At 37.7% G+C, this 22024-nt stretch overlaps 2 protein-coding genes across 2 annotated transcripts in view; both read right to left on the bottom strand.

The window, feature by feature from the left end:
* Positions 1-12096, bottom strand: part of CDRT1 (CMT1A duplicated region transcript 1) — a 101151-nt gene extending 89055 nt beyond the window's left edge. The window contains exons 1-2 of the mRNA XM_043999584.1: positions 11444-12096; positions 5160-5324 (exon numbers count right to left, since the gene is read on the bottom strand). Of these exons, the coding sequence (XP_043855519.1) occupies positions 5160-5324; positions 11444-11948 (670 nt within the window). The 5' untranslated portion in view covers positions 11949-12096. The remainder of the gene's footprint in view (positions 1-5159; positions 5325-11443) is intronic.
* LOC122752702 (zinc finger protein 850-like) overlaps positions 1-22024 on the bottom strand; it is a 1092329-nt gene that overhangs the window by 700066 nt on the left and 370239 nt on the right.

Consider the following 22024-nt stretch of genomic DNA (forward strand, 5'->3'; position numbering starts at 1 on the left):
ATGACTCAATGAGACAACTTTAGAAGAAAATGAAAACTAGTCATTGAAAGAATCCACCAATCACTTCCTGAAAAAGACCCCAAAAGGAAAAATCCAAGGAATATCATAGCCAAATTCCAGAATTATCAGGAGAAAGGAGAAAATACTACAAGCAGCAAGAAACAATTTAAATATCAAGGAGCAACAATCAGGATTACACAGGACCTGGCAGCTTCAACATTAGCAGATCAGAGGGCTTGAAATATGATATTCTTGATGGCAAAGGAACTTGAATTACAACTAAGAATGTACTACCCAGAAAAATTAAGAATAATTTTTCTTTTCTTTCTTTCTTTTTTTTTTTTTGGTGAGCTGATTGGGATTAAGTGACTTGCCATGGGTCATACAGCTAGTGTCAAGTGTCTGAGGTTGAATTTGAACTCAGTTGCTCCTGAATCCAGGGCTGGTGCTCTATCCACTGCACCACCTAGCTGCCCAAGAATAATTTTTCTAAAAAAAAAAAAAAGAATAATCTTTCAGAGGAAAAGATTGGGATTCAATGAAATAGGGGACTTTAAAACCTTCCTAATGGAAAGCCCAGAACTGAACAGAAAATATTACATTATAGGACTAGATAAAATAATAACAAAATACATCTGAAGAAACAAAACATCAACAATCTGAAGGGAAATAATGGGAAAAAGTGGAAAGGATAAGGGCCTAGCTTTATTATATAATACAAACTATACAATCCAAATAGCAATCATCAAAACTATTTGTTCCTGGTATAGAAAAAAATACAAAACTTGATAAGTAGAGCAGAAGTTCCTAGGTATGAGACCTAGAAATAACCAAATATAGTGGTATAGTACTTGTCAAATGCAAGTACTTCAACTATCAGAGCAAGAACTCACTATTGGACAAAACTACTGGGAAAGCTGAAAAGCATTCTGACAGAGGGGACAGATAGGTGGCACAGTGGATAAAGCACTGGGCCTGGATTCTGGAGGACCTGAGTTCAAATCTGGTCTCAGACACTTGACACTTACTAGCTGTGTGACCCTGGGCAAGTCACTTAACCCTCATTGCCCCACAAAAAAAAAAAAAAAGCATTCTGACAGAAATATGGTTTAAACCAATTTCTCATATCATATGCCACAGTACATTCCAAGCAAATACATGACCTAAATATAAAATGGTATATTATAACCAAATTTGAGAAGAAAGAAAAGTGATACTTTTCTATTTGTTTGTTTGGTTTGGGGTTTTGGGTTTTGAGTTTTTTTGTTTGTTTGTTTTTTTGCAGGTACTACTAAAGGGTACGTTAGTAGTGATACCACTACTAGACTCATACCCCAAAATAATTAAAGGGAAATAGAAAGGACCTATATGTTGAGAAATTATTATTTTCTATTATATTAATAACTCATTATTAATTAGGATCCAGGCTTTTTATTTCCTCATTAAGAGCCCAGCTCCTGAAGGTCAGATAACCAGTTTCTGAAGAACAAGGCTGATAGATGAAATTGCCCACATTCTCTAGGATCCTACATAAGCAGTAGATCTTACTTCTTATTTAGAGTATAAAAATAATCTAATCTAGGTGAATTCCTCCCCAAAGCAATGAGCTCATGTTCTTGTAATCCTCCATTGGATTTTAAGGTGACCCAGCTCATGAAGGAGAAAACCAATCAGGTTGGTCTGAGTAGAGATGAATTTCTTTGTCCAGATTGCTGGAGACAGCTGAATATCACGATCGAGATCTTTCCTATCAGAAAGAGCTGAAGACTTTTAGCCCAACCCTCATTAATTGTCTACCAATCAGGGTTGATTTTTACCTGTCAGGGACACCCCCTTTTCCAAAAGTATATTAAGGCTTCCAGTCTCTTCACATGTCTGGCTTTAGTTACTGAGAGAAACCACTGACCATCAATTTGTTTATTATTAGCTAGATTAATTAATAAATTGACTATAAATTACCAGAAGTTCTGTTTTCCTTCCTTTTCATTCATCACAATGTGCAACAATGGGGTACTAGGCTAAACAAGGAGAATTTGAATTTTTCATAATCAGTACCCTGGATGCATTTTTAAGACTGTCTATGAGTGTCCAGACACCTAATTCAGTTTTTCCCTGCATTCTTTTCAGGAGAAGAGTTCCCACACCCACTGCCACTCTCATATTCTCCCATAGCAACTGTAGGTTCAATGCAGAAATGGATGGATATATCTAAACTTGAGGGAATTAGAGGTTTGTAAGTGATACTTATTCCTAAGTGATGTAGGAAAATGGATAGTAGCATTACCTTAGAGGAAAACCTGTGACAAGATTAACTTCTTGAAAGAGAGGACAAATTATTTCTTGAAGTTATTAAAGTATCCCTAGTACCCACAAATTTATTGGTCAACAAATCTAGAATGACAAGGACAAGGGATTTCTCCTAACTACAACTACACACAGGCTCTTCTGAGGATTGATTAAAGACTAAGAATTTCAACAACATTGTTAGGACTTTATACTTCTGTTAATGTCTGGGAAGAATATCCCAAGACCATTCTACTAAATCACAAATTAATTTCAAGGAGAAAATCTCCCCCAAACACTGGGGTCTTCCCAGTAAAACCTAAATACTCTAGATATCAGAATTTCTAGCTCAAATGTCTAATCCACCTGTCTATAATTTAAAATTCTCCCCATATTCCATATCCAAATTGCTTGATTCTAGTAGAGAATTCTTTTTCCCCCTGCCTACAATGTTGTATACTTTTACAAGGATGAATAGATTCTTCTGGGGAGTTATTTAGAAGCAAAGCAAGTAAATTCAGAAATATTATTATGATATATGTAAAAGAAATTTAGCATTACCTGAATGGCTCCCAAAGTCTAAGTTCTGGACCTAGAGTCCGGAAGAACTGAGTGCAGATCCAGCCTCAGACACTTAATAGCTATGTAACCCTGGGGAAGTCACAACCTCTGTCTGCCTTAGTTTTCTCAGCTGTAGAATGAGGATAATTATAGTACATACCTCCCAGGATTGTTGTGAAGATCAAATGAGATCATGTTTGTAAAGTGCTTAGCACAGTGTCTAGCACAAATTAGGTACATACTAAATGCTTACTCCCTTCCCTTCCTTTTCTTTTCCCAAAGACATATAACACTGGGTCTTTGTTCCACACAGCATGAAAACTGTTTTTCAGAGAAAGACACCAAAATTATGACTTGCTTGAATTTTAGCCTCCTGGCAGAACATATATTCTTTTAGTACGGGGTTGTCTCCATCCTACTTCTGGATGCCAAAATCTATCCTATTTGGTAAAATTTTATACTTAGCACCAAGTTCTCAGCCAACCAGAAGTCATTGTTCTGCTTCAATAAGTCATGTCACCATTCACACAATTTGGACACAAGCTACAAATCATTTACAAAGGTCCTTCCCTTCAACCAACAGGATGAAGAGGAAACCTATAGCCATATTCACAAACTTGTTATGTTACTGATAGGTTTTATTTTTCCAAAGATTTATTCATCTCAAAAGTTATAGATTCCATTACAAGATAGGGATTGAAGAAGCAGAGGTGAGACATATAGAGAAAGAGACAAAAGACAGAAAGACAGAGACATAGAGAAACAGAGATATTAGAGGCAAATATGAAAACATAATAGTCCCCCTTCCCAATTACATATGCATCATAGTCATATCTATGTCTATCTAGAGTGTACAAAAAAGGATGGCCAGGATGGTGAAGGGACAGTAGACTATGCCACATGTGAACTGTTTGTTCACTGGGCATATTTAGCCTAGAAAAATTTTTAAAAAGAAAGAAACTTAAGGGAAGCATAATAGCTGTCTCCAAATAATTTGAAAGGTTCTTATATGGAAGAAGAATTCTACTTGTTTTTCTTGAACTCAGAGCTTAGATCAAGGAGCAATGAGTAAAAATTGCAGAGACAGATTTTAGTCTCAGATGCAGGGGAAATTTGCCAACACTTTGAACTGTCCAACAGTGGAATGGGTTCTCTTAGGAAGTAGTGAGTTTCACTCTGACTAGAGGCCTTCATTTCTTAGAGATCAGATGCAGGTCAGATGTCTCTAAGGACTCTTCCAACTCTGACATTTTAAGTCTCTAATCAATGTAGATTTTCCACTAATACCTTAAGCCCAACATATCTAAAACCAACCTTTATTCTTAAACCCTCCTAATTTCAATATTTCATTTCCCATTTTCAAAACCTTGATATTATCTTTGCCTCTTTTCTTTTCCTCCCTTCTCATTTCTATGGTCCACATCTTTTTCTGTCCATTTTGCAGGGCAGTGCTTCATTCTCACCCTGGTACAACAGACCTTTCTGTGTGACCTTCTAAGCCATCTTTGGCTGGAAAATGATCTCTCACCATCCTTTTGTGGATTCTGCATTATTTAGAGGTTTTTGGCATGATCATGTGGGGAGCTCCGAGAAGTACTGTACAGTACAGATTGTAACAATTTTACAACTATTTTTCCTCCACGTAAAAAAAAAGAACCATTTCTAAAGTATCCCTCAACCAATTCTACCCCTAAAGAACATTCAAAATCTGTGGTATACAATTATTAGTTCATTGTTGATTGGCACATGTGTTAATTAATCTTATCTTTCCAATTATACTATAAATTCTTTGAAAGTAACATACCAGGGGCAGCTAGATGGTGCAGTGGATAGAGCACTGGCCCTGGAGTCAGGAGTACCTGAGTTCAAATCTGACCTCAGACACTTAACACTTACTAGCTGTGTGACCCTGGGCAAGTCACCCAACTGCCTCACAAAAAAAAAAAAAAGTGACATGCCTAATACTTATTTTATATCTCCATAGGTCAGATTGCTTAACCCACGGTATGAGGTAAGTAAATTTTCACTGAATAATTAAAATTTAGTCATAGATACAATATTTTACATAAAGGAAAAAAAAAGTAGAAAGACCCGTGAGAGTGATGACAGTGGTAGGCCCCTCTAGATAATTGTTTCCTTTAGCATTTCTGTTATGATATATATTTCCTTGGTTTCTTTGTTTCTATTCAAAACCTCCTCTCACCCTCCACCCTGAGAAGTCTCCTTCCTGGGAAGTTCATGCCATCTGAGCTCCCCTGAGCTCCAGTGACCTTCCCATAAATCCTGTTTGATTTTCTCTGAAATATCCATCTCACCACTGAAGTTGAAGTCTTCCATCTGGCCTTTTCCATCAAAGAAGCCTTGGCTTTTTGAAGTCCTGGATAAAGAAAAGGTGTAGGGCCTAGAGTAGATCTCACAGTTGTTATGGGAGTCCTTAAGGCTGTCTGGAAACGAATGATCTGAGTCCTCTTCCAAGTCCTCTGAAAGAACAAAACAAAAGCTAGATTACTGTCACATTATAACAGTGAATAGTTTCCCTTAAGCCTTCTACTTGTCTAGGCCTCTGCAGCTTTTCTAGTACTACAAAGATTCCACTGCAGTAATGTAGTTTTAGCTCTAATCATACTTTCACTTAAGTCACCTGAATTAGTTGAGTGTCCAACTTATAGACAAATGTTTTAAAAAGAGAACTGTCTCACTTTTGTATTTCTATCGCCATTACCTAGAACAGTATCTGGCACATACTATATGCTTTCCTCAATTTTCTCTCTCCCTAATCCATTGCCTCACTACTGCTCACAAACAAACTTGAATTTCCACCATCCTTAAAAAAACCACCCCACTTAATCCTATAATTTCAAGTTATACTCCTTTTTTGCACAATCAACTCCTAGAAAATTCTATTTACACTTGTCTCCTTTTTATCATCTTCTTCCTTCATAGTCCCTCACAATTCATCTCTGACCCCATCACTCAACTGAACTTGTTCTTGCCAAGGTTGCCAATGATTTACTTGCCATATCCAATGGCCCTTTCTTAGTCCTTATCCTTCTTGACTTCTCTGTAGCATTTGATTCTGTTGATAATCATCTCATCTTAGACATTCTCTTCTACTTAGATTTCTTGGAGCACCTAGACACTGTTTTCTCCTGGTTTCCTTCTGTAAAGGGCTAAAATTCTAGCTAGTCTGTCTAAAATAAATTATAAGCTTTAGCAAGAGTTAGACTTTTAAGCATTTATTAAGGAGAATAAGAATTTGGTGAAGAGAAAGAGAAAAGCCTAGATTCATCTATCTATTAAAGGGAGAGCACATTTCTCACTCCCCTCTTCACAAGAGTCCTGGCAAAAGAGAGTGTCGGCCTTACCCCCTCTTCCTCCCACAAGCAACCGTCACTTCCTGATGCCAAAGAAAAGCCACATGGCCTTACCCTCAGAGGCCTTCTCCTCATGGTGGAGCTTTCCTACAGTAAGTCTCCAGCAGGTGGCATCATTCCAATCGTTACACTTCCTACTTCTCTGGTCATTTCTTTCCTTTGCTGGATCATCATCCATGTACATGAGTATAACCATAGGCCTCTTCTCTTTCTATATTCCTAGTGATTTTATCTGCTTCCATATGTTAAGCTGTCGTTTCAATGCAGATTACTCCCAGATCTTTATATACAACTGATATCTCTCCTGAACTCTAGTCCTCCTTCACCAACTGTTTAGTGAATAACTTCAAACTGAATGTTGCCATTGTTATCCCAAACAAACATATCCAAAACAGAACTCATTATTTCCCCTCCCCCTACCCAAACCCTACTCTAACACTAACATCCATATTTCTGTCAAGGGTACAACTGTCCTTCCAGTCATCCAGATTCTTAGCTTCATGCCTTCCCCCGATTAGTTGATGTCTTGGTTCTTTTTCTCCATGCTTCAAATTCATTCTTTTTTCACCCCTATCTTGTAGAATTCCCAACTTTCTTCAAAAAGCTCAAATGCCATCTCCTACAGGAAATCTATCTTGATGTCCAACCAATTACTAGAAATTATTTTGTATACCCATACAATATATGTGATATATTGTAAATATATTTTTTTCTCTTCTGTGTCTATGTCACTTACATTCTAGAAATTATGAGCTTCTTAAAGGCAAGGGCTTTTTTTTTTTTGTATTGTCAATGCTAACAAGGTATTTAGTAAATCTTTATTGAATGAATGAATAAATAATGTAAATAGACTTGATGATTCTTGTTATGTCAATATAAAATCACAACACCCTTTTATCTCCATGAAAATGGTGTGTGAGCAAGACAGGATATTGGGCATGCTTGACTGACAGGGCTAACTGAGGAGTACAGCCTGGAGATAGTAACTTTCTGATATTTCAAAACTGTTCGTTCATATTGGCCCAGACCTGTATTGCCTCAAAAATGAACTTCTACCTAGTAATTAATTAACTAAGATATTGTGAGACCTCCACTTACCCTTATGACCCCACATATGCTTAACCAAACATGCAGTTTAAAAAGAAAAATCCAACTACTCTTGTCAAAATATTCCAAGGAGGGAGTTTGTTTTATGTTTAATTGACATATATCCTCTAAAGGAAGAGCATTAGACTTTAGAGTAAGGAGAACTCAGATTCAAATCTTAACTGTAACATTTACTATGAAATCTTGGGAATATCATTTAACACTTCTGACCTTCAATTTCCATTTATAAAATAAGGATAATAGTACTTATAGTACTATTTCATAGCACTTTTGAGAGGATCATTTGAAACAATATATATAAGTACTTTGAAAATCCTAAAAGTCAATTAGTTAAATAAGGTTTAATTCAGGGTTTTCAAGCAAATGTTTTAGAAAGGATACTTTAAGTCTTTATTATAAAATAAAGATTACCATTTTCACTGGCTACTGCATGTACTTATAAGTCTGTATAAGGATCAACAGAAGTAAACTGGGCTCAGAGTTGTGTTGGATCACTTTCATAAGAGAGGTACACACTTTGAGAAAAATTAGTTGTATCCACCATCAATTATGTTTAATTCAATTTTATTTTAATTTTAGTTTCAAATTCTCTCCCTTCTGGGGCAGCTATGTGGCACAGTGGATAAAGCACCAGCCCTGGATTCAGGAGGACCTGAGTTCAAATCCGGCTTCAGACATTTGACACTTACTGGGGGTGTGACTTAGCAAAACTCACTTAACCCTCATTGGCCCACAAAAAAAAAAAATCTCTCTTCCATCTTCTCCCCACATTGAGAAAGCAAGAAAAATAAACTGTTACAAATAGTATATATAGTCAAGCAAAACAAATCCCCCCATAAGCCATGTCCAAAAAATTATATGCCTCAATCAGCACTCTGAGTCAATTATCTAACTGGAGGTGGGTAGCATCTTTCATCATGAATCTTCTAGACTTGTAGTTAGACCTCGTGTCAATCAGAGTTCCTAAGTCTTTCAAAATTGTTTTGTCTTTACAATACTATTTTTATTACATAAATAGTTCCCCTGGGTCAGCTCACTTACATGAATTCATACAGGTACTTCCAGGCTTTCTGAAATCATCACAAATCATCATTTCTTATATTATAATAATATTCCATCACATTCAGATACCATCCCTAACCATGAATTATTTATATCATAAAGCATTCAAGTTATTCTGTAGCTTAGAGGATGGCAACCAGAAGACTATTTTTTCCCTCTAGAGCATGAAAAATTTTACAGACCAACCCTACATCAAAGGAGTATCTGTTATTAGTATCTGTTGACCAAGGAGGCAAAAGATGACAAAAGGCTACTATGAATTCAGTATCACTTTTTTTTTTTTGCGGGGCAATGAGGGTTAAGTGACTTGCCCAGGGTCACACAGCTAGTAAGTGTCAAGTGTCTGAGTCTGGATTTGAACTCAGGTCCTCCTGAATCCAAGGCCGGTGCTTTATCCACTGTGCCACCTAGCTGCCCCCATCACTTTTTTATTTAACTTTATTATCAAAAATCTTTACTTTTCTCCAACATCCTACTCCTCTCCAGGCTTCAGACAATTAACACTTACTAGCTGTGTGACCCTGGGCAAGTCACTTAACCCTTATTGCCCCACAAAAAAAAAATGACAAAATTTTCCAAATCAATAATTAAAGTAAAAGGTGTGGAATGGACTGTGGGAAAAGAGATATAACTAATTCATTGTTGGTATAGTTGTGAATTAGTGTAGCCACTCTGGAAAACAATTTGGAATGTTGACAGCTATGCCACTACTAGGCTGAATTGATCATTAATTTGGCAGTGGGGAAGGGCAATGAGGGTTAAGTGACTTGCTGAGAGTCACAGCGCTAGTAAGTGTCAAGTGTATGAGGCCATATTTGAACTCAGGTCCTCCTGAATCCACTGCACCACCTAGCTGCCCCGATAATTAATTTATGAAACAGGGGCAGGCACACTTGATTCTTTGGGTACCTGCTAGGAAAGCCCATGATGGCAGTGGGAAATGGAAATGCAATCATACTTTAATAAATAAAAGGGATACAGAGGCAGATAGTATAGGAATAGGGTGAATGGTAAAGGAAGAATGGTGAAGGAAGGAAGGCCCCATGGGAAAGAGGATGGAAATGGAGAGAGAAAAAGATAATCACTCACATAAACATAGATTAGAGTTAGGAGCACTAAGTAGCATGGACCTTTTGAAGGTCCCCAGTAGGGGCCAGGGGAGTTTGAGGTCTCATTTTTATAGTTTTTGGGGGGGTAACATTATTTGGGCCACCTTGGGTTAACCAAAATTCATATGTGCTGAATTTTGGTTAATGTATGATACAATTTGCAGATGATGCTTCTTTGATCTTTGGGATGGTTTGTACATGACTTCCAGGTTCCCTTTTGTAATCTTATTCCCTGTTATTGCTCCTTTATTCTGGCTACTTTATAAACTTATTATATTGAGTAGAAGGGAGTTTTAACACATAGACCTATATTACAAAGAGATCAAAGGAATAGGAAAAGGATTTTATGTACAAAATATTTCTAGGACCTCTTTTTATAGCCACAAAGAACTAGAAATTAAGGAAATGCCCATCAATTGAAGAATGTCTGAACAAATTATGTTATGTAAGTGTTATGGAACATTATTACACCAGAAGAAATGATAAACGGAATGGTTTCAGAAAAACCTAGAAAGTTGTTTATGAACTAATGGAGAGCAAAGTAAGCAGAACCAGGAGAACAATTTATAACAATGCTATAACAAAACAACTTTGAAAGACTAAATAACTGGTCACTGCAATCACCAACCATGATTCTAGAAGATCAATAATGGAGAAAGCTACCTACTTCCTGGCAGAGAGGCGATGGATTCAAAATGCAATCACATTTCTATCATACCTTAAGGGATACAAAGCACTTTCCTTGAAACAAACACAGAAGGTAGGTAACTCAAGTATAAGCATCACTATCTTACAAATAAAGAAATTGAGGCTAAGAGAGGTAAATTTCACAAGGAGTGAATTCTAGGCTGGACATAGAATCATGCAGGTCTATATTCAAAGCCTGCCCAAGGAACTTACTAGCTGTCACTTTGCATGAGTCACTTAATCTTTTTCAACTTTGGTTTTCATATTTATAAATGAGGGGGTTGGACTCAATGGCCTGTACATTCTCTTCAACCTTTAAATTCATGAACCTGTGAATGGTTTTAATATTCTTCAAAATAAATAGTTTTGGTTTTAATGAATACAGTAATAGCTATCACTAATTTAGTAAATAATAATAATGATAGTAATACTTTAGCAAAGTAGATTTTTTTAAAAGTAGGGTTGAGCTTTATTAATAAGGCATAATCAAAAGAATGCTGGAACTAGCTTTGTGTGCTTGGGCAAGTCAATTCAACTCTCTGAGCCTTAGTTTCTTCAGTAGTCAAATGGAAATGCTTGCACTATCTACTTTCCAGGGCTGTTGTGAGGAAAGTACTATACACATATGCGCTTATATTATTATTATCTTACATTTATATGAGACTTTTATAGTTTACAAAATCTTTTCAGGTCCATGTGATAAAATGTGATAAAAAAGTTTCTTGAAGGCAAAGACCGTGTTTCATTTTTGTCTTCATATATTCCCTCCTTGACATGGTAGGCACTTAATAAATGCCTGTTGGTTGCCTGATTATCTTATTTGATCCTCATAACAACCCCTGGGAGGTAGTTAGAGTGCTGGAGTGCTAAGAGTGCCTGAGACCCGGTTTCATATCCTGGTTCCGATGTTATGTGAATCCGGGAAACTCAAAGTCCTCTCTAAGATTCTGTTTCCTTCTCCATCAAACACTATGTGAAATTTGCATTGTTTCCCCCATAGTTCTGTTGTGGGGATAAAAGAATGGATATGAGATTGTTTTGCTAACAGCAGTGTGGTAAGGGTAGATAAGGATGGTAATGGTCCCAATTTTCTACTCTCTGCCTATACGTGATCAAACGACAGGTGGAAGGGAACAGAAAAAATACTAAGTGCTCCTGGAAAGTCCTCCTCTATTCTGTGGGGCTTTTTCAGAAGCCTGGGGTCCCAAGATACTCTTCTGACCCTGTTCCCTACCCCGAGCTTTTCGTTGTCATGTTTACCTCCACCTGTTCTCTGGTGACCCAAAATGAGAAATCGGATCACGCAGGCTGCAATGAACAGTAACCGGCTGTCGCACCACTGTAGAAGTATCAGGGTGTAGTGGGCTTTCGTTCGGTAGGAACTGTTTCCAAACCATTGCAGAGTGTGAAGCATCGCGTCCTTCACCTTTTCATCCACTTTCTTTATTATGGAGCATGTTATTTTATGATCAATTTTGCGGTCGACAATGGTCCGGCACCTGAAATAGGTGAAATCCTTCCCCTGAGATGTGCTGAGTATTTTCTCGAAATAGTCCAGTAGTTCCAAGCTCTTCAGCCGCTTCAGAATCCTTACAAGAAACTTCTGCTGGTATCTCTCGCTAATCCTACAAAACCACTCCCTGGTGGAGAAAATTTTCCAAGCCAAAACACAAGTTTCACATTTTTGGCACACTGGGATGTGCTCATTCTTCTGCTCACATCGTAGATCTGGGGCACAGTCAAGCCTAAATTCCAATTTCTCCATGACCAGCGTCGTGTACTTTCATTTTATTCTTTCTGGTTCAGCGATTATACATGACAAACTCAGGGGAAGAGAAGCCTTTGATAAATGCCCCAACAGATTTTTTTTCCATTATAAGCCTATCCCAGAGAAATAGATTAGGTGAAGGGGAAGCCACATCTCTCTGTAGAGTGCTGCCTAAGAGAAGTCTCTAGTGTATTGAACTCCTAGGAGACATCGCTTTACCGTAAATCTCCTAGAAGTAGTACTAAACTGCTTTTACTGCTGTATTTTCTGTTATAGATGGGAAAGCTTGAACCTATCTTGGCTTTTAAAACAAAGCAAATAAGATTCACCTATTCTCAAAAAACATATATACGTTTGTTCCCCTGTTTGAAGGTTTTGTTGTTAGAAGTCAGCACCTATATTGCAAGAAGAGAGCTTGCTATCAATCTTATGTTATTATTGATGATAATTGCCCAAAATATGGCTAAAGAGGAAGCATGGTACAATGAATTTTATGTCTGAACACCTAGGACCTTCTTGCCTTGGCAACTTCATCACTAATGTTATTTAAAATCATTTAAGTTCCATCAACTTCACTTTACACTTGGTCGTTTCTTATCTCAGCCTCTCAAGAGATAGCCATTAATCAGGGACCAACTCCCTCCTTTTTATCATTAAAAGGAAGAGATTCTACTTAATGATCTTTAAAGGCCTTTTGAGATTAACTAGAAAAACTAGAACTGGCCTGAATGATTGAGTCTTCTGACTGGGAAAACTTGCTTCATCCCAGAGTTGGCACCTTATCCTTATCACGTCAAAACTCTCTACTTGCACAAGTGATCCCATTCCAGTCTGTCATCCCAAGCAGATTACCCCTTCTAGTATCCCAACTATCTCACTAATCTTCAATGTCTTTTTGTTTACTGCCTGCTTCTCTGCTGCTTAGAAACACAATTATGTCTTCCCCAATCCTCCATAAAAGCCTCATTTGAGCCATCCAATCCTATATCTCACCTACCTTTTGTAGCTAACCTCCTGGAGAAGGCTATCTAGAATAGATGCTTCTACTTCTCTCATTCTCTTCTTAACTCTCTATAGTCTACTTTGGGCTACATCATTCAACCAAAACCGCTCTCTCCAAAGTTATTAAATGATAACTTGATTACCAAATCTAATGGTCTTTTCTCAATCCTCATCCTTCTTGACCTCTCTACAGCCTTTGACATTGTCAGTCACCCTCTTCTCCTTAATATTCTCTTTTCTATAGGTTTTCAGGACACTGTTCTCTCTTGGTTCTCCTACCTATCTGACTATTCCTTCTCAGCTTCCTTTGTTGGCTCTTTAACCAGCATTTTTAACAATGGAGGTTCCTCGAGGCTCTATCATGGGACCTCTTCTCTTCTCCCTCTATACAGTTTCACTTAGTGATTTCATCAACTCCCATAGATTCAATTATCATCACCATATGGATGATTTTCAAATCTACTTATCCAGCCCTAATCTCTCTGCTGACCTCAGATCTTGCATATCTAACCTCCTGTTTGAATTTGGAACTGGATATCTCTTAGACATCTTAAACTCAATATGTCCAAAACTAAACTCATTATCTTTCCCCCAAAACTCTCCCCTCTATGTAAGTTCTCTATTACTGTAAAGAGCATCCCTATTATTCCAGTTACCCTGGCTCCCAAGCTAGGTGTCATCCTCAACTCCTCACATTCCTATATCTCCCCACTTCCCCATTTGCAAGGCTGTTGATTTTACCTTCATTACATTTCTCACATATACCTCCCCTGTGAAAATGAATTATTTTTTTTAAAAAGAGAGAGGGGGGGGGCAGCTAGGTGGCACAGTGGATAAAGCACCAGCCCTGGATTCAGGAGTACCTGAGTTCAAATCCGGCCTCGGACACTTGACACTTACTAGCTTTGTGACCCTGGGCAAGTCACTTAACCCTCATTGTCCCACAAAAAAAAAAAAGAAAGAAAGAAAAGAAAAAATGAATTATTGACCCTCTAATTTACCTTTGATTCTACTCTGTAATTAATTTTATTCTGTAACCGTATTATTTTATTTAATCTTAAAAGTATTTTTATTTTTCAGTTACATGTAAAAATAGTTTTCAAGATTTGTTTTTAAAAGATTTTGAGTTCCAAATTTTTCTCCCTCCCTTCCCTTCCCCCTCCCCAAGACAGAAAGCAATCTGATATAGGTTGTATATGTACAATCACATTAAACATATTTCTGCATTAGTCATGTTGTTAAAGAAGAATCAGCCCAAAAGGGAAAAACCTCAAAAAAAAAATGAAAAAAGTATAAACAGTATGGTTCAATCTGCATTCAGATTCCACAGTTCTTTGGAATTGTCTTGGATCTTTGTATTGCTGAGAAGAGCTAAGTGTATCACACTGAACATCACACAATGTTGCTGTTACTGTGTACAATTTTCTCCTGGTTCTGTTCACTTCACTCAGCATTAGTCCACTTAAGTCTTTCCAGGTTTTTCTGAAATCTGCCTATTCATCATTTCTTTTAGCACAATAGCATTCCATTACATTCATATAACATAATTTATTCAGCCATTCCCCAATTGATGGGTATCCCCTCAATTTCCAATTCTTTACCACTACAAAGAGAGCTGCTATAAATATTTTTGTACATGTGGGTCCTTTTCCTGTTTTTGTGATTTCTTTAGGATACAAACCTAGTAGTGGTATTATTGGGTCAAAGGTATGCACAGGGGCAGGTAGGTGGCACAGTGGATAGAGCACTGGCCCTGAATTCAGGAGTACCTGAGTTCAAATCCAGTCTCAGACACTTAACACTTACTAGCTGTCTGACCCTGGGCAAGTCACTTAACCCCAATTGCCTCACTAAAAAAAAAAAAAAAAAAAAGGTATGCACAGCCACACAGCCCTTTGGGCATAGTTCCAAATTGCTCTCCAGAATGGTTGCATCAGTTCACAACTCCACCAATTTTTCCACAGCTTCTCCAGCATTTATTATTTTCCTTTTTTGTCATATTAGCCAACCTGATAGGTGTAAGGTGGTACCTCAGAGCTGTTTTAATTTGTATTTCTCTAATCAATAGTGATTTAGAGCATTTTTTCATATGGCAATAGATAGCATTGATTTCTTCATCTGAAAACTGCCTGTTCAGATATTTTGACCATTTCTCAATTGGGGAATGACTTACATTCTTACAAATTTGATTTAGTTCCCTATATATTTAAGAAATGAGGCCTTTATCAGAAACACTAGCTGTAAAAATTGTACCCCAGCTTTTTGCTTTCCTTCTAATTTTGGCTGCATTGCTTCTGTTTGTACAAAACCTTTTTAATTTACTGTAATCAAAATGATCCATTTTGCATTTCATAATATTCTCTTGTTTGGTCATAAATTCTCCTCTCCATAAATCTGAGAGGTAAACTATTCCTTCCTTTCTTAATTTGCCTCTGGTATCACCCTTTATGTCTAAATCATGTACCCATTTTGACCTTATTTTCGTATACAGTATAAGATGTTGATCTATGCCTAGTTTCTGGCATACTATCTTCCAGTCTATAACCTTATTCTGTATTTTATAACAAACCTCAGGCTTTTCCCTGTCTCTGAGTATAGAAGCACATGAGTTCAAATATTCAGCCTCTCTCATTCTCTCTCTAGTTAGATGCAAAGGTTTTGATTTTTTTTTCCCTCACAATCACTGTTAATTAAAGAAAAACTCTGAAGTAAATTTAGAGATCCAATATTCTCATAAATTGTTATCTCAACACCACCTGTGATAAGGAAGTTTGTTATCCTGTTTAACTGCAGTTTCTGGGAAACTCCAAGATATCTGTATGCCATCCTTCAGAGTGGGCAAGTTGACCTTGTCCTATTTTAACCTCATCCTTGCCAAGTAAAGGAGGTCTTATCTAATTCTAATTCCTATCTTCTTCTAATTATCTAAGTCTGCTACAATCAGTCCACTATCAATGACTTAGGGATGTAGATGGGTTCCATAAATTCATAAAGCATTACTTTGAAACAGAGAACAATAGTCTTTAGCCCATGTGTGTATGCCCTCTTTCCCTAATGTATCCAATCATTATCTTTCTCCTCCATGATGCCAACCAATTATATGGTTTTTGTTCTATTCTTTGTTCTATAATTCTAAAAAGAGCTGTATCCTCATTTCTGGTTCTTTGGCATAATTGAAGGCCATTCATTGATCATTTTACTGACAGGTAGTATGCCCCTGTTAATAAAATATCTTGCTTGGAAAAATATGACTCAGCTTACCTTTTTGTTAAATTTTACCCCCAATATCCCCTTCTCTCTAACACTGACACCACTCTGGGGAAATGCTTTCATCACCTTACTCCTGAACTACTGAAATAGCCTGTTAGTTGGTCTACCTGCTGTAAGTCTTTCCTCACTCCAACCCATCCTCCATTCAGCTGTCAAAGATATCTTCCTTAAAAATCACAAGTCTGACTATATCACCCCTTACTCAATAAACTTTAGTGGCTTCATCTCACCCTCAAGACCAAATACAAAGTCCTTTGTTTAGTCCTTCAAAACTCTTCATTACCTTCCTCCCTTCTTTCCAATCTTCTTACACCTTACACCCCCTAAAGTATCCTACAATCCAGTGACAACAGCCTCTTTCTTTAAAGTATTTATTTTATTCTGAACTTAAATGAAACAAACATTTCCATAATACAGTAGAATAGTATTAAAGACTAATCCCTCTCCTCGCCTCTCCCCAATCTGATATGGGTCATACATGTATGATCATATAAAACATCACCATACTTGTCACTCTATACAAACTAAAATCATTTGGGGGGGGGTAGGGAAATGGGGGTTAAGTGAGTTGCCCAGGGTCACACAGCTAGTAAGTGTCAAGTGTCTGAGGCCAGATTAGAACTCAGGTCCTCCTGAATTCAAAGCTGGTGCTTTATCCACTGCGCCACCTATCTGCCGCCCTAAAATCATTTTTTAAAAAATGTAAGAATGTGAAAAATAGCATGCTTCAGTCTGTTCCATCAATCTCAGTTCTTTCTTTGGAGGTAGATAGTATGTTTTATCAACAGTCCTTTGAGATTGTCTTGGATCTTGTATTGTTGAGAATAGTCAGGACATTCATAGCTCTTCATCAAACAATATTGCTGTGTCTCTGTGTACAGAGTTCTCTTGGTTCTGCTCACTTCCCAATACATCGTTCCATACATGTCTTTCCAAGCTTTTCTGAAGTCATCCTGGTTGTCATTCCTTATTGCACAATAATATTCCATCACCATCACATACCACAGCCTGTTTAGCCATTCCCCAATTGATGGGCAGTCCTTTGATTTCCGATTCTTAGCTACCACAAAAAGAGCTGCTATAAATATTTTTGTACAAATAGGTCTTTTTCTCTTTTTGTGGATGTCTGGGATATAAACCCAGTAATGGCATTGCTGGATCAAGGGGTATGCACAATTTTATAGCTCTTTGGGCATAGTTCCAAATTGCTCTCCAGAATGGTTGGGTCTTTTCACAACTCCACCAACAGTGGATTGGCGTCCCAGCTTTCCCACATTCCCTCCAACAACCAATATTTTCCATTTTTGTTATATTTGCCACTCTGATAGGTGTGAGGTGATACCTCAGAGTTGTTTTAATTTGCATTTCTCTGATCAATAATGATATAGAGCATTTTTCTTATGATTATTGATAGCTTTGATTTCTTTGTCTGAAAACTGCTTGTTCAAATCCTTTGACCATTTGTCAACTGGGGAATGGCTTGTACTTTTATAAATTTGATGCAGTTCTTTATATATTTGAGATATGAGGCATTTATCAGAGACATTTGTTTCAAAAATTCTTTCCCAGTTTTCTCCTTCCCTTGTAATCTTGGTTACATTAGTTTTGTTTTTGCAAAAGCATTTTAATTTTATATAATCAAATTGATCTATTTTACATTTAATTTTATTCTCTATATCTTCTTTGGTCCTAAATTCTTCATTTGTCCATAAATCTGACAGACAGACAATTCCACACTCCCTTAATGTGAAGAGCTTTAAGTGACTGATAGAAGATTTTATATTTGGTTCCAGAGATAATAGGAAGTTATTGTTGTTCAGTTTTCTCAGTAGTGTCTGACTCTTTGTGACCCCATTTAGGCTTTTCTTGACAAAGATACTGGAGTAGCTTGCCATTTCCTCCTCCAGCTCATTTTATATTTGAGGAAACTGAGGCAAATAGGGTTAAGGGTCACAGAGCTAGTAAGTAGATGAACATAATTTGAACTCAGAAAAATGACTCTTCCTGACTTCAGGTCTAGCACTCTATCCCCTACATCACCTAGCTGCCCCAATAATAGGAAATGATTGGAGTTATTCAGTATAGGAGTGACATGATCAAAATTGAACTTTAAGAAAATCACTTTAGCAGCTAAGTGGAGGTTAGATTAGAGTAGAGAAACACTTAAGAGTGGGAGACCACTTGCAATGCTTTTGTAATACTAGTACAGTCAGCCAGTATTTATTGAGTGCCTATAATAGGCCAGACACTGTACTGAGCAATGGAGACACAAAAAGAAGAAAAAGACAGTCCCTGACCTCAAGGATCTCACAGTCTAATGGGGGGCAATAACAAGCAAACGGAAATGTACAAACAAGCTATATATAGGTTAATTAGGAAATAATTAAGAGAGAAGAAACTAGGATTAAGAGAGTTTAAGAAAGGCTTCCTGAAGATGAGATTTTAGTTGAGAGTCAGGGAAGCTAAGAAGTAGAAAAGAGGCCAGATGAGAGGTAATAAGGGACTAGAGTGGTGGTTGTGAGAGTAGAATGAAGGGATGTGGATGTATGAGAGAAATGTTATGGAGATAGAGATGACAATATCTGGCAAATTAATTGTATATGTGGGGTGAGTGAGGAGTTCAAGGATAACACTGAAGTTGTGACTAGATCAATGGTTATTGAACAATAGCTAATAAATTAGGAAGAAGGTCAGGTGTTAAGAGAAAATATTCAGTTCTATTCTGGACTGTTCTATTCTGGACATGTTCAGACATTGAGTTTGAAATGTCCAAAAGGCACCTGGGCAACACTGGACTGGAACTCAAGAGAGAGACTAGGTCCAGTTGTAGAGATGTAGGGGTTATATGCATAGGAACGATAACAGAAATCATGGGAATTAATGAGGTCACCCAGAAAGAGGGGTATACCCACAGTTAATAGTGTGTCATGGACAATACATCAAAGGAAATGGAGAAAGAGCAGTTATACAGATAAAAGAAGAACCAAGAGAGAACATAAAAACCCAGGGGAAAAAATATCCAGAAGGAGAGGGTGTACATCACTGTTAAATGCTTCAGAGAGGTTGTGAAATGATAAGGACTGAGAAAAAACCATTAAGTCTGGCAATTATGAGGTTGCTGGTAATTTGGGAGAGATCAATTTCAATAAAGTGATGATATCAGAAGCCAAAATTCAGAGGTTTTCCAAGACGAGAGGAAATTGGACAGCTTTTCAAAATGGAATCAATTCACAGGTCTTTCAGGACTCGATTTGTTTGCATATTTTCCCCCACATCCCTGTCAACATTGATCTTTTCCATCTTTTATTATCTTAATTTAAGGGTGTAAAATGTGATCCCAGAGTTTTTAATTTACCTTTTCCTGATTTTTAGCAATTATGAACACTTTTAGGATGATTGTTGATAGTTTGGAGTGATGTTAAGAACTATTTATACCTTTTGACTATTTGCCAATTGAGTGTTTTAAAACTGTGTTAATTCCCTCCAAATTTTAGATGTATGGTTTTTATTAAAGATGTTGTTTTACAGAGGCAGCTAGGTGGTGCAGTGGATAGAGCACCGGCCCTGGATTCAGGAGGACCTGAGTTCAAATCCGGCCTCAGACATTTGATACTTACTAGCTGTGTGACCCTGGGCAAGTCACTTAACCCCAATTGCCTCACCAAAAAAAAAAAAAGATGTTGTTTTATATAATTCTGACTAGCTTTTTTTCCATTTTTACCTGCCTCAGAGCATATATGCCTTAAGGGCATGTTCATGTATTATTTTATATCACCTACAATGCCTACCATAATAATAGGCACATAATAGGCCACCTTATGTGATGTGTAATAGATACGGTCCCCGTTTTATAGATTCATTTCTCATTATATTTTTTTTAAGTGAAGCAATTGGGATTAAGTGATTTGCCCAGGGTCACACAGCTAGTAAGTGTTAAGTGTCTGAGGCCGGATTTGAACTCAGGTACTCCTGACTCCAGGGCTGGTGCTCTATCCACTGCGCCACCTAGCTGCCCCAGATTAGTTTCTTAAGAAGGTTAAATGACTCATCTGTAATAACACAGGAAAATTTATATTGTATTTCAAAGGAAGGAAGGAAGGAAGGAAGGAAGGAAAAAGAAAAGAAAAAGAAAAGAAGGAAGGCCTTATTGTTTAAAATGTGCTGAGCACTGTGCTGAACATTAAGAATAAAGAAAAAAGAAAAACAATCTCTGCCCTCTAGGAGTTTATATTCCAAAGAAAGAACAAAACACCCAGAAGGGAACTGAGAAGCAGGGAAAGAGATAGGCAGGGAAGTGGGCATGATTTTGAAGTCCAGAGAAAGTAAGGAACAAGGCAGAGAGGACAAAAATAAGTTTAGCCTCAGCCCCTCAGCCTTGAGGATGAGGAAAGCTGAACAGGATTTGTAAAAGGACAATCTGGGGTGAGTGGGTTGCAATAGTGGTAAGCTGTTCTAGGATGAGGAGGCCCTAGGCACTGATGGAAGTTCCAGGTTATGCAGAAGTAGAGGGGGCATGGTTTTGACTGGTGTGCTTAGGAGGATGGTAATATTCTCAACAGTCTTAGAGAAGTTAGAAACAGCAGGTTTCCGGAACAGTGAGAGAACCAGTTCTAGCATGAATATTTTAAATAATAAAAATCAGATTCTTAGAATCAGGGAGACCACCAGCAGACTATTGCAATAGTCCAGGTGTAAGGTGTTGACAGCCTGCACTAGGATGGTTGCAGTATCAGAGGGGAGAAAGGAGCATCTATAAGATATACTAGAAAGGTAAAAATGACAGGACTGGGCCATTGATTGGATAAGAGAGGATGAGAGATTTATGAGGATGGGAGAGACATGGGCATGTTTGTAGGCAGTAGGGAAGCATACAGAAGTAGCATGCAGGGAGAGATGAAAGATAAGTGAAAGAGTAGGGATGATAGAGGGGGCAATATGCTGGAGAAAACAAAATGAAATAATATTACTTGTACATGCAGTTGTTTGCTTTAGCAAGGAGGAAGGCCACCTTTTCATGGAAGAGAGAATGAAGACAGTGGCATAAGGTATTTGAGTGATGTGAGAAGAAGAGCAGGGGAGAAGAGGGAGCTCTTGGCAAATGACTTCTATTTTTTCAGTAACAATCCCTAACACTTCTGTAGTGCTTACTATGTGCCAAGCATTATTCTAAGCAATTTCAAATCATTAAGTGCTATTACCCCCCCTTTTATATATGAGGAAACTGAGGCAAACAGGTTAAGTGACTTGCCCGTGGACACATAGCTAGTAAGTGTTTGAGGCAGAATTTGAATTCAAATAAGCTTGACTCCAGGCCTGGCACTAGCTGACAGAAGTGGGGGCAGCTAGGTGGCACAGTGGATAAAGCCCTGGCCCTGGATTCAGGAGGACCTGAGTTCAAATCTGGCCTCAGACATTTGACACTTACTAGCTGTGTGACTCTGGGCAAGTCACCTAACCCTCATTGCCCCACCAAAACAAACAAACAAAAAAAAAATATGAGGGAAGGTTCTCAGCTTAGAGAGTGGGAGAGGGGGAGCCATGGGAGGTTTGAAAACATGAACAAATACTTCTTAAGCATAGTTAAGGGACAGAAGATAAAGGAAAGGAAATATATGCTTTCATCATTCTCTCTTCCTGGAATACCCCTCTTGCCCTGCTCCCATCAATTCTACTCTTCTGTTTATCTAAAAGTATGCTATTCTTTCTGTAGGGTCTAGTCTAATTGCTTCTTGCTCCATGAAATGTTCCCCTACTGCACCAGCATTCAACTTTCTAGTACTGAATCCTTATAGCAATACTAT

The sequence above is a fragment of the Dromiciops gliroides genome, chromosome 4 (assembly GCF_019393635.1).
Source record: "Dromiciops gliroides isolate mDroGli1 chromosome 4, mDroGli1.pri, whole genome shotgun sequence".
NCBI lineage: Eukaryota > Metazoa > Chordata > Mammalia > Microbiotheria > Microbiotheriidae > Dromiciops > Dromiciops gliroides.